The sequence below is a fragment of the Seriola dumerili genome, unplaced genomic scaffold (assembly GCF_002260705.1).
Source record: "Seriola dumerili isolate Sdu_G_001 unplaced genomic scaffold, Sdu_1.0 BDQW01000091.1, whole genome shotgun sequence".
Classification (NCBI taxonomy): domain Eukaryota; kingdom Metazoa; phylum Chordata; class Actinopteri; order Carangiformes; family Carangidae; genus Seriola; species Seriola dumerili.
Window position 1 is genome coordinate 5,134,426 of NW_019174346.1, and position 12,944 is coordinate 5,147,369.

Genomic DNA, 12,944 nt, shown 5'->3' on the forward strand with positions numbered 1-12,944 from the left:
TAGATCTATTAACCCTTTCAATGTTGAAAATGTTTCTTTAGTTCCTTTGGGCACTAACAAAAAAAAACAGCAGGAGTAGCTTCCTGGATTTACATGATTTATCACTGTATTGTCATTGGAACCAGCCCACAAAGAAATAAATAAATAATTCATACCGATCAGTTTAGTTTCTGTCCAGTAAGCTCTTGGGAGCTAAAGCAGATTAAAAAGATATGATTATCTTTACATATACTCGCCACACACCAAGAATGACCTCTCTGTCGCTAATTTCCTGGAAGGATTTAAGACACTGTGAAAAAAAGCCGGGGATTTATTGTGGCCTAACATAAGTGCTAAAGGTGACACAGTCAAGTATCAGCTCAACTCGACATCACAACTCAAAATGTGCAACTGCCGGGAAAACCGCCATAGGATTAAAATTCAAATAATGTCAGTCAGTATCTGGAGAAGGAAACGACTCTCTAACTGAGGACGTTGTCAGCAGGTGTCGTTGTGCCTCCACTTTTTCAACATCGAATGGCCACTGATTGTTTGTTTCCTGCTTTTCATTTGTGTTCATTTGCAACAACATACGTTCACTTCACAGACCACATGCACAGGAGCCTTTTCTGGACATTTTAGAGGACAGTGAATTTGTTCTTCTTCTTTCATCTGTCTCTCTCTCTCTCTCTCTCTCTCTCTCTCATCTTTCAGGATAACAACACTAACATGACTGTGTCCTGGAAATCATGGTCCAACCTCTTCTACATCTGTTTATTACTGTTTGCAGCTGAAGGTCAGAATTTATTCCTCAAATGATAATAAAGTCTGTGTAAACCTGCTGAAGTGGATTTAGAAACAAAGAGTCTGTTTGATGAGGGGAAGAAGAATAATGTTTGTGCATTCTTCCAACGTATGCAATTTGTTGTCCAAATACTTACAGATGAATATCTCCTTTCCTACACACTGTTTATGACAATTGAATGTTTATATCTAGTATTGCACTTGCAAACTGCTTAATAACAGCAGTTCAAAAATACCTCTGAAGTAAAAGGTGTAACAGTGAGGATTAGATTAAACTACAATGGTCTTTTATTCACTACAGCAGTATAACTTGAAAGCTTCTTGTCTGCACTGGATATTTACCTCTCACTTTTTTGTCAACTGATGCTCATCTGACATGAGGAGTGATTTTCAGATGTAACATTTATTTGCAAATCAACTTAGACCTGTGTGATGACGCTCTTCATCATCAGTGTGATTACCTTCTGTACAACACATCAGGTCACATCGGGTTTACTTTGTCTTCTTCTTCTTATCTATCATTCCTTGAAAAGGAAAACAACATTCACAAACTCTGTGAAGGATCGGTCCAGATTAGTGTTGTGTTTGAGTTTCAGTCTTGTCAAAAGCCAACAACACAAAGCCAGTGCCCTTGGTAATATTTACGTACCTTGAGCAAACTCAAGCACCGAGTCCTACGTGCTTCCATAACAAATCAAGTCAGTTTTCTCAGGCTACGTTCCAGAGTATGATTTAGTAATGTTGTTGCGTCACAGGCAGATTTGGGCTGCAGTAAAAAATATTTTCACTGACTTCACAATTAAAGTGGATAATTTAATGTTTATATACTGTATAGCAACATTAAATGATCCAGATTTATCACTCATGCCATCAATTCCATTACTTACAAAATAGAATAATAAATAAAGGGGGCACTGATAATCATGTTGCAATAAAATAAATGTATTAATATGTATGTGTTATATGACCTAATATACATGTACTACACACCAGAAACTCTTTTATCCCTATGCATCCCAACTTTGCTACAAACCTCAAACTGCATACTTGACTTCAGGAGGTGGAGTCGGTCTAAAGAGCAATGAGAAGTCAGGTTCAGACATCACAGCACAGATGACATCAGCTCTACATGTTCAGTAAAGTAAAATGTGTATTTAAACCCAAATCAAGTCTTTAATGTTGTTCCATAATACAAGAAGATAACAAAGAAGCAAGATGCAGCAGCACAGCCCCCCCCCCACCAGGACTAAAATAAAGAGGCATGTGTCATAATAACAAGAACCAAAGAATGACTTTAGCTGTGAACTTTATTGCTTGTATCTCATTCTTTACTTATCATCTCTGTATGTTCAGCGCTGGCTCAAGATTTCCATCTGGCGCCGGTGAATTTAACAGTGCTGCAGGGCACTAGTGCGCAGTTCAGAGCCAACGTGGCGGGAAAATGGGAAGTCATGACCTGGACCGTCGGAAAGCTTCTGGTTCTCACTGTCTCACTTCCCAACGGTAACTCAACCTCATTCCCAGGACAGTACTCCAGCAGATTGTGCTCCAGTGCTGACACCAGCTGTGTGGAATTCATCATCCATAACGTGAACCGCAATCAGTCCGGGTCGGTCGTCTGCGCTGTGCAGGGGGATTATGGACAAAGGACTGCGCAACTTAATGTTCAAGGTAAGGTCATAGACATATATCAGGCTCTAAGCTACATATATATGTTTGAGAGACAGCTGCAGCTTTGAAGCACGCAAAAAGGAAGATCCCCTCTGGGGCCATTGATGCTGAGCTGTATGCACACTGTCCTCAAACCAAATATTCTACTATTAGAGAAATCAGTTCAATATTTCTACATTCATGCTACAAAAAAAAACCTCTCTGTAAGAATGGTGTAGTGAGTGGGAGGCACTGTGGAGGGCAGCAGTGTTCTCCTTTTATCCTTCTTCTTCACAGCCTCTGATCACAATAGGATCAGATATTACAGAACAAGAACAGACATGCAGCCTGAGCTCTCTGAGCTATGTTCATGTTATACTTGGCTTAACGGGCGGAGTGTACAGATTAAAAAGAAATGAATGAAGAAGCTTTAAAGATCAAATAAAACGCCAAAAAAGGCAAAAAAAAAAAAAAAACCCCGGCATGTTCATCCCGTCAACTTACAGTCATTTTCATCCACACTGAAACAAGAAAAAAACGGAACATTTTATGAGGGCTTATTTGGGTGTTGGTGCAGGGAAAAGTCTTTTACATGTGGTCAGACCGTCTGAGATTAACGGCTTTTAGTTCAGGGAGAAAGAGAGTAACTACAATTTGCTTCTGTGATGGGGGAAGTCGATTTGTTGGAGAGTGAGGACAGTCTAACACAACCTCTACAGCCTGCATCAGAGAAGTGGAATTTACATACAACTCAACAAAGTAAAACAAATACAACATCAGAAAAAATTATTTGAAGCACCTTTTCATTGTTATAAAGGCAGCCAAAGAAATTATTTAGGGAAAGCAAAACCAAAGAAAACTGTAGTTTGTCCACCACTTAGTTTCCAGTATAATTGTGTATGTAACCACTTCTTCTGAGATGAATCTATTTTTTAAACAGAGAGATATGACCATCACAGATATAGACCATAAATGTGTTGCAGTAGCTAACAACATGTTGTAGTGTCATGAATATGTAATATATGTCTGCAGGGATGCTTATTGTTCTGCAAACACTGTCTTATAAATATTGTAGCAGTGGGACATGTTTTGACATCAGATGATCAAAAATGGAGACGTGGGGCCTGAGAGAAAACCTCTGACACAATTGTTCTGATTAGAGTTACTCCCCCTTAAAACAAAATCGAGAAACATTTTGTTGTTACCACCAGAAGCAACACTTCCCCCCCGTCAGCTCTGCTCTGACCTCCGTTCATCAGTAGCTTTGGCCTCGATCTCTGGATTAGATTCCAGACTCAGGGGGAATAATGTGCAACATTCCCATTCCCCAATAAATAGTTGCACGGCAGTTTAATCCACAAGCCTCAAACCATTGCATTTACACAGCAGTGTAAAGTAAATCCAGCGAATAACTGCCTGCTCCCCTCCATGCACAAACAGCTAAACCTGACATTAATCTGAAGGTAATCTCACTGTGAAACATCTGGGCTCCACTCCCTGGCTCTGAATGGATATTGATTGTGAAGATGCTGGAGCTCATGCTGCTGATTAGGACCTGCATGATTACAGATATATTCTCATCGCATGTAGCAAAGCCCGCAGCTAAAGCGAATAAATCCACTTAATAGACCTGCCAGTTGAGCAGACTGATTCCTTTTTCTGCAAGGGAGGGATATTAATGATGAACACTGACAGTTCAACAACAGTTTAACAGCAAACTAAAGAAAGTCTCATATGAGAAGACACTTTACAGTGAACAGCATTATCTGAAATGTTAAGACTTGACATACAGTAAAAAACTGGTATATGTCTTGTTATTACACAGCGTAAAGATTTATCTAAAAACCCATTAAAATTACCAGTTATATTTAGCTTTGTATTTTTCCATTTCATGGAGTATTGTGTTCGTTCAGTCAGGGCACCGAGGTCACACTCACATGATCTGATTGGCATCAGCTGATTTATTCATGCTTCACCATCACTGCCTCATTCATCAGCCGCATGGCTATGGGCTCACTGAATTATCCGATCATAGTCATGCAGGTGTGAGTGGTGACCTTCATGACCTCATTTCTCATTGAATACTCAACTGACACCTTCATGCCAACACATTTTGTGACTGCAGCTCCCTTCAACCCATCTTTAGTACTGTTCATTTTAAGATCCAATGTACTTTATTTATCCTGTATGTGTGTGTGTTTAAAAGGGAATTCATTATCTGAGGAGAATTCCTGTTGCTGCTCTGATTCTTTGAGATCCCTCTCGGGGAGTGTTACTTGCCAAAAATACCATTTGCAATAATTAGCCATCTTGACATAAATGTCTGTGGCTGAACAAATCCCACGGAAAGACCAAAACCAACAATGATTCCAAACATACTCTGCTATGGTTCAGCTCTGGGACCATAGTAAAAAAGGGAAGCATGTATAATATCTAACCTTTCTTCATTAACATGTCTAAAAATGACTAGACTTATGCTATATATTTTGTTGAGTGTTGTTGCATCCCTACTTTATCCCTAAAGCTTCCCGCATTTTTCAAACCAAAAGAAATCTTTCAAGGTAACGTCCCGTTTCATTTGCTCGCCTGTCAATCGTGTCATATCCCCTTTCTGTGTGCCAGTGTTTTGGTTGTCTGCCAGCAGCAGTCAAAACGGACCTTTTACCCAGTTTTAAGCCACATTTTTACAATGAACATTTTTAGATCTTGGTGGTTTTTAACCATGAATTTGAACCAGATGAAGGATTTTGTTCATCAGATCATCAGATCAGATCATCAGATCTTGAATGATCAGAGAAATCATTTGAGCAAACGTTAGCAACAGCTCAGCCCCCAGCCCATTAAACAGTGTCTGTGTAGATAATTCAGCTGCCACGTAAAAACCTCCTGAGCGATTATATTGATGGAATCCAAACAGGGGGAAGCTGACAGCAATGATAGTGAAAACAACAAGTCCCATGAGCCCACGCTACTTCATGACATCATAAAACTCCATCTTTTGTTATTGTTTTGATTGAGGGACCCCTAGTGGCAGAAAATTACATATTGTGCATTTAACTAAACGACAGGAATTTTATTTAATACAGATCAAGTTTGTTTAATTTACGTATGTAATAAAAATTTAAATTCCAACTTCTGACTGGGAAAAAAAAGAACAGAACTAACTAAACTCTAAGGTAACACAAGGTGGTACCATGGGAGGGGGAACCTCCAAACTACCAGTGGAGGGCAGGTGTTATATAACCTGGAGACAGTGGCCAGTGGCACCCAGTTCCTCTGGCTACACCACAACCTGTAGTGCTGAAAGACAACACACACAGTAGCCCTGGCAGAAGCCCTGGGTCTTTCAGCCCCAATCCCGTTGGTTCTCACAGAGCACATTGTGTGGAGCACTAAAACCAAGAACTTAATGGGTCCACTACATACTCCAATCACTGACCACTGGGTCAGAAGCTTAAAAACATACTGTACTCCTGACTTAACCTCTCCATTGTCCTTGTCTCTGTTTGTCAGAGAGTGGTACAGTCAGCATCATGGGAGGGAACCTGACCGTGGAACAGGACCAGCAGGTGGAGTTCCAGTGTGTAGCAACTGCTTGGTTCCCCATACCCACCGTAAGCTGGAACCAAAATGGCCAAGCTGTAAACAGCAGCCTGTACAACACCACCAGCATGGCCGATGGGGATTCCATCAACTCCACCAGCGTCCTCAAGTTCCAGGCAGTCAGCAACACCACAGTGGAGTGTCAGGCAACTGTGTCAGAACTAAAAGACCCACAATCCAGCTCTGTCTTCTTGGTGGTTGGTAAGAAAGTCTTTAACAACTTCATATCTACAGTATCTAGCAAACAGTGTCCTCACACCCTTTCTGCCTCAGTGCTGTTTGAAAAATTGAAAAAAGATATGAGCTAAAGGTTTTGTCATTTCCTTCTTTGGTTCCCCTTTGTTGGTAATATCAAAAACAACATAAATTCTTTGTGGGACCCAGATACAGTGGAAATCCATGCAGCTTCAAGCATAATTCACAGGTTCAAAAAGAATGGGAGATGAACTCTCAGTGCACTAGAATTTATTTCAACACCAAAATATAGGAACAGTCCAATCTATTAAATCAAACACTTTTATTACACTTGAAGTTAAAAAGCTTTAGTTTTTCTTTAAACTAACAGAGGAAAATACTTATGAAGAGCAAACCAATTAAATCAAATCGCCATCCAAGGGCTTGCTGTAGCACGACACATGCTCGATATACTGTACAAACTTAAATTTACACTGAAAATCCACAGTTGTTTTGGTGATCATAGTGAGTGGCATGGGGAATGCAGCTAAATCACCTGCACAGACTGGCTCCATGCAGCAACACACCTAATGATAACATCAAAGAATTTCAACAATGTTCATAAGTATGAGACTGGAGATACCTCATAACCATTCAATAAGAGGGAACAATCTAGATTAGCAAACAGTTTTTAGGCCACAATTTAATTATATTTGACCTTTTTTTAAAATTAGAATTTACTTGTCTCAAGTGGCCATTTCAGACACCCACTAAACCATGACAGGCTCAATCAAAGGGAGGGCTGGTTGTCTAAGAAGAGATGGACTGAGAGACATTCCTGCAAGGAGGTGGTGTTCTCCATATAGAACCTATGTAGAACACCACCCATCACATACTGTACATATAGTGGCTTAAACTAGTATTACTCTCTTAATATTCAAAAAAAGGGGTAAAAGTTAGACACATTACTACTTGACTGATTTCTGTGATACTTAGATCTACTACATTAATGTACTTTTCTAAGTCCATGTCTTATGAATGTCTGAGAATCCACAGACAGACATTCTCTACACCTAACATTAACATATAACAGGCGTAACTGGAGAATAATCAATAAAATCAGGTTTTAATTGAATGAAAAACCCATTCAACACATGAGGTATAGCAATGACATTACCAGTAATAAGTCTGAGTGTAAGGTTTCAACCAGGATGTGCACACAGATAGCAGGGATCATACTGTAACACTAACAGGAAGTAAGAGTCCTACAGCAATCTACAGTTTGCAGGAGAGAGAAAAACAAGTTTAATGTGTATGACAGACAGGTTTTGTGTGTCTATGGACACAGTCTGGATGGGAGACATATCATATATTAATGTAAGGGGTTATAGTGGGAAAGAGATGCTTCTGGATCATCACCACCATCAGCTGAGTGACTGAAACCTCAGGATGGCTCAGAAGGTGACACTAATCTCTCATGAAAATCTTCTGTTCACGCAGTAATGATATATATTATAATTCACATATAAAAAATAGAACATCACAGGCTTTTCATGTGCAGTGTGTTTTTATGTGAATATTGTGCTTCCCTCCTCTTTTAGATGTGTCCAGTATTTTGATTTGACCGTTTACTTTGACTTACTTTGACTTTAGGTTTTAATTCAGTTTTTTCCTTCTGCAACAGTTCCCAAGCCTCCTGACTGGACTGTGCTGATCGCTGTGGTCGTGTCTTTTGGAAGTTTTGCTCTGCTGGTTTTACTCATCATTGGAATCATCTTCTGCTACAAACGCAGGAAAGAAAAACGTAAGGCCCTCATTATATCAGCTCATACAGCATGCCGGGAATCACAGACGTCATGGTAGTAACCTTTGTCCGAGGGTAGAAAGTCCTGGAAAATATTAATGGGAAGAATGGGACAGTATCCTCTTCATTAGATGACACGAAGCAGAAATGTTGAACTCACTGGTTCTTTCTTAAAAATGGTAAATGTTTGCGAACTGAAAGAGTAGCAGAACAGACTTTGAAAAAAGACTGAGTCACAGTTGCTGTTCAATAATTATTACACTAATGGCTTTTTAAGATTAATTTATAATTTATCCTGACATTAGTTATTAGTACTAAAAATCAAAACACTGACTAATAGCCCTCGGCAAACAGTTATAAATGTCTTGTTTACATTATATAACAACCTCAAATATTTATTTGCTAATTTATTAAGTAATTTGTTATTTCCCAATCCCCCGCAGAAACCAACTACCAAGATGAAATGAGGTGAGAAGCCACAAAAATGATAAATATTTAGTAAATACTCCTGAAATCTTCCAGCTCAGCAGCTTCAGCATGTTTCTGTGTACAGTAACATGCTGTGTTGTCTGTTATTGTGTGTAGCAAGAGAGTGAGGACACAGAGCCAGAGTGTTGCCAGTGCAGCTGGACAGAAACAGGGTCAAGTGAACGCAGGATATTTGGCGGACGGTCGAACAAGTAAGACGGATTAGTGCAAATACACAAACACAAACATACACAAGCTTTAAATGACAATATTTGACAAATTGTTGTTCTATGTATTGCTATCATATATTACGCTACTGTTCTATACAGAGCCATTATCAACTTGAGACACAATAAAGTCCAAACTCTTATCTCTGGTCTCTCTTCTCTGTTCACAGGTGTCGCTCCCAGTGAGCTCACTGACAGCGGCTTTGGCCAGGTAAATGGCTCCAGTAGTTATGAGGTAAGGTTGTGGTGCTGTTCTGTTATACACAATGATGAGCAGTAGAAAATATTTGCATGCATGTACAGAGAGCCTTTTAGGTCATGAGAGCAAGAATAAGGAAGTAGGTCTGTGATAGAGATACTGTGTTTGGTGGAAACAAAGAGCAAAAATCTGTTACAACTTAAATTATTTACCTTTTATCTTAAGGTGGAACAAGTTGTACCAAATATATTTTGAGATGTATCTATGTATGAGCAGAGGGTCTTGGAATTAAGAAAAGAAAAAGAAAAAGAGGTAAAATTCAGTCCCCCCCATTCAGTTACTAAATTGGTATTATTTAGGATTTTCTCTCTTTCAGCAGTAAGTCTATAGCTATGCTAGCAGCTCTGTGAGGCTATACCTAGACACAGCTACGCTTTGAGCTAAATGCTAACATCAACATGCTAACATGCTGATGTTTAGCAGGTATAGCGTTTAATGTTTATTAGTTAGCACTGAACACAAATGCTGTCATTAACACAGCAGGTGCTAAATAAATAAAAGTGTTGGACAAATAAACGTGTCCAACATGACCTGATGATGGCGCTAGATGAAAAGTCAGGTGATCAAAGTTTTTTCACCTCAACCTCATGGTGGCAGTAGAGCAAAAACCAGGGGACAGCCAAAGTCAGTGTGGTTCGACCTCTGGGGACTAAAATCTTAAAGTGACAATCTCCTGGTGGCCTCAGAGAAGTGAACTGACTGACCAGCATTGCTGACTTTGCCATTCATATAGCCACTCATTAGTATGGCTACAGAACTTCTGAGCTGTTATTTGAAAGTAGCATATTGGCTATTGTATAATGTTATGTCTGCACTTCCTCACACTGTGCCCGTACTGCCACAGTCCATACACAATCCTGAGTAAATAGAGTCACTAGATTAGTCAAACACACTTAAATCAAAATGTTCGCGAGATCTTGCTGGATGTCTCTACGTGCCTTTAGAAATCCTGAGGTGGTGATTTATATCGATCACTTTGCATGACTCCTGCAAATGAAATAAAAAAAATTACCAACCATGTGAATTTATCATATTTAAATCTGAAGATACTAATCACTGAATGTGTCATTTATCAGCCGTTGTACATATGGATAATTCATTCAACTAATGAATTTAAGTAATAAATGAGGGAGCTCATAAACAAATATGTTATTCAAGGCCGCAGTCACAGCTTGGTAATTTCAAGCTGATTGCCTTTTCAGTTGAGCAATATACAGTAGCTACATATTTTATGTGTTATATAAACTTTGTTTTGAAATAGGGAGTGTGCACTGTTTTAACTGCGGATCTATTTTGAGAAGAACATTAGATACATTATTAATGTGACTTGCTCTTGATTTTTAGATGCCTGATGTTGTGAACAGTAACCAGGCAGGAAATGGCTACAATAGCACCTACAACACTGTGGATGACTCAGGCTTCAGGAAACACAGACATGTCACCATTGTGTAAAGACACACAGACCACAAATTACAAACTTGCACAGCAGCCTGAAGCCTAACTACCTTGGGCTCTAAAGATAAGAGAAAGGTGGGAAGACGGACCGAATCTGCCCAAACCAGAGACTGATGAGCTGGATAATATGTCGAAGCTGGATGTAGAGGAGAAAACCAACATTCATGTTATTCTCTGCCTGTATAAAGTTGATTCAAAACTTTAGAAAGTATATCAAAAATGCATTTATATTGCAAAACGTCTTGACTGAAAGTGCTTTCAGTTAAAACAAAGCAGCACCATGAGAGGCCAAATGAGCGCAATGAACAAATGAATGGCAAACAACTGGAGCAGCACAACTCCTGTGTTTGTTCTCATATGGTGAACTAACAGGAGTGAGCCTATATTTTTAATTCCTGTTTATCTAATTTATACTAAACCATATACAGCATTTTTATTGAGGGGTTATAAATCTGAATTAAATTATTCTAAAGCAACCGTTTTAGACCTCCGTTGTTCTCCTACATCTGTAAATGTCTTGTTTTACTCATTAAATGTAATAGTTCATCCACTGCAGAACATATATTTTCCCTCTGTAAGGTTATAGTTACTACATTTTCTGTGGAAATGGGAATGGATGAATGGATGGATGGATGGATGGATGGATGAATTGATGGATGGATGGATGGATGGATGACTGGATGGATGGATGGATGGATGAATGAATGGATGGATAGATGGATGGATGAATAGTTGGATGGATGGATGAATGGATGGATGGATGGATGGATGGATGGATGGATGGATGAATAGTTGGATGGATGAATGGATGGATGGATGGATGGATGGATGGATGGATGGATAACACATTTTACATGTCAGGAACATGAAACTGAAATCTATCTATCTATTCTGGCTGACCCTCTTCTCCCTTTACATTTCAAGTAAGACCTTTACAACCCAACTGAGATGGACTAGATAATAAATGTTCCCATTGTATCCAGTGAGATGAGCTGTTCACATGTTGCTTCACACCAGGAACATATCTTTTTCACAAAGGTAATGTAGCTACTTGTATTACATACCTATGACGTGTTGTCATGAAAATTCTTCTTGTATGTTCGAGAGTCCTCCATCTTTTTTTATTTTGGTCCTTGACTTTGTAAGATCCTTTTGAATCATTGTGAGTGTGTTCAGTCACATATTGAATTCCTTCCACAAGTCATGGATGCAAATTACAGATGCACTTTAGTACAGTGGTTTCCCACCTGGGGGTTGGTAAGCCCTTAAGGGGTCATGAGATAAATCTGAGGGGTCTCGACATGATTAACAAGACGGGAAAGCCGAAAATACACATTTCTGCCTCAAAGTTATTTTTCAGAGTCTGAGTCTGTGGAGACAGAACACACTGCTGACCTGATGGTGGCACCAGTAAACCAGTGTGTTGTTTTCCAATCACAATGAAACTCTCAGTTCAAATAAACAATGTTTGAGAGTTAATGTTTAGCTGGATTTTTGATCAATGAAGAATGTATGAGAGTTGAATCAGCAGATTTCCAACAGAAGTTTTGAAGTTCTTTAATGTATATCTTTTCAGATTTTCCTCTGATGTTTGATGATTTTCTTCTGAATCACTGGATTATTATTTTTTTTTTGGCGACTCACATAACACAAGAAAAACTTACTACTAAAAACACAAATTCAAAAAGTTTGGGAATTACTGCTGTAGCACACTGCACGCATATCCTTTATAGAAATAGATTCTGTTGTCTACTCTAGAATGTACCTCAGTAGTCAGGGTTCAGTCTCAGCAGTTAGTCAGCTGAATCCTGCGCTTGGCGAGAAAACAAATTAAACTGGATTTGTCGGCCAAGATGCACCAGCAGGGAACAAACTCACCCTGGTTGAGCCTTAGGATCAGATACAAGCCAGCGATGGCTTCACTCAGCGTGGATCAATTAGGTGACATGATGTTCACTGTGCTGTGGCAGAGGTCCTCATTATCACCTTTAGCTAATTAGCGGTTTTAATTTAATTCGTGATTGGATTTAATGTGGCCTTTTTTCGAATAGCCACTGCACATCTGAGATGAGGTTTGGAGGGTCTGCCTCTGGTTATAAGTTTGTGAACGAATGTTTCAGCCTACGAAAGTTGTAGAAGCCTTTGATTATTATGTTTGACTAATCAGCAGATTCATGAGGGATCCTGGAAAAGTTCCTGAAGTGGAAAAGTCCCATCACTGAGGGAAATGGACATGTCTTTTGGGGCAGAGTTGAATCCCACAGTGTTCATGGAATGGCTCCTAAAAGGTCCCCTGTGATATGAAATCAATCACAGCAAAACAAACACAACATCGCTTTGTTACTTGATAGTAATGATTAGGGTTAACTTGTGATCATTAACATTCTTACATGTGTGTATGTTGTATCATGAAATAAAAATTATTAACACTAACAGGCACCAAAAGTTCTGTAACTATCAACCAAATACAACAGTGAGTCTCTCTAAAGTCCACAGGCAGCAGGAGCCAGGAGCAATATCC

General features: G+C 39.3%; 1 protein-coding gene across 1 annotated transcript; it reads left to right on the forward strand.

Moving 5' to 3' along the window:
• Window positions 1-699: 699 nt before the first annotated feature.
• On the forward strand, window positions 700-10,747 carry LOC111222345 (immunoglobulin superfamily member 5-like). The gene is made up of 8 exons (XM_022746049.1): window positions 700-775; window positions 2,137-2,454; window positions 5,947-6,237; window positions 7,895-8,014; window positions 8,458-8,482; window positions 8,600-8,694; window positions 8,880-8,944; window positions 10,313-10,747. Exons 1-8 carry the CDS (start codon window positions 709-711, stop codon window positions 10,418-10,420), a joined length of 1,089 nt encoding a protein of 362 aa, XP_022601770.1. The 5' UTR covers window positions 700-708; the 3' UTR covers window positions 10,421-10,747.
• Window positions 10,748-12,944: the final 2,197 nt, after the last annotated feature.

Excerpts from the sequence above, each read along its gene's own strand:
- LOC111222345 (XM_022746049.1), top strand. The coding sequence starts at position 709 with ATGACTGTGTCCTGGAAATCATGGTCCAACCTCTTCTACATCTGTTTA. Across the intron at positions 776-2,136 it reads ATTACTGTTTGCAGCTGAAG|CGCTGGCTCAAGATTTCCAT; the intron begins GTCAGAATTTAT and ends CTGTATGTTCAG. Across the intron at positions 8,945-10,312 it reads ATGGCTCCAGTAGTTATGAG|ATGCCTGATGTTGTGAACAG; the intron begins GTAAGGTTGTGG and ends CTTGATTTTTAG.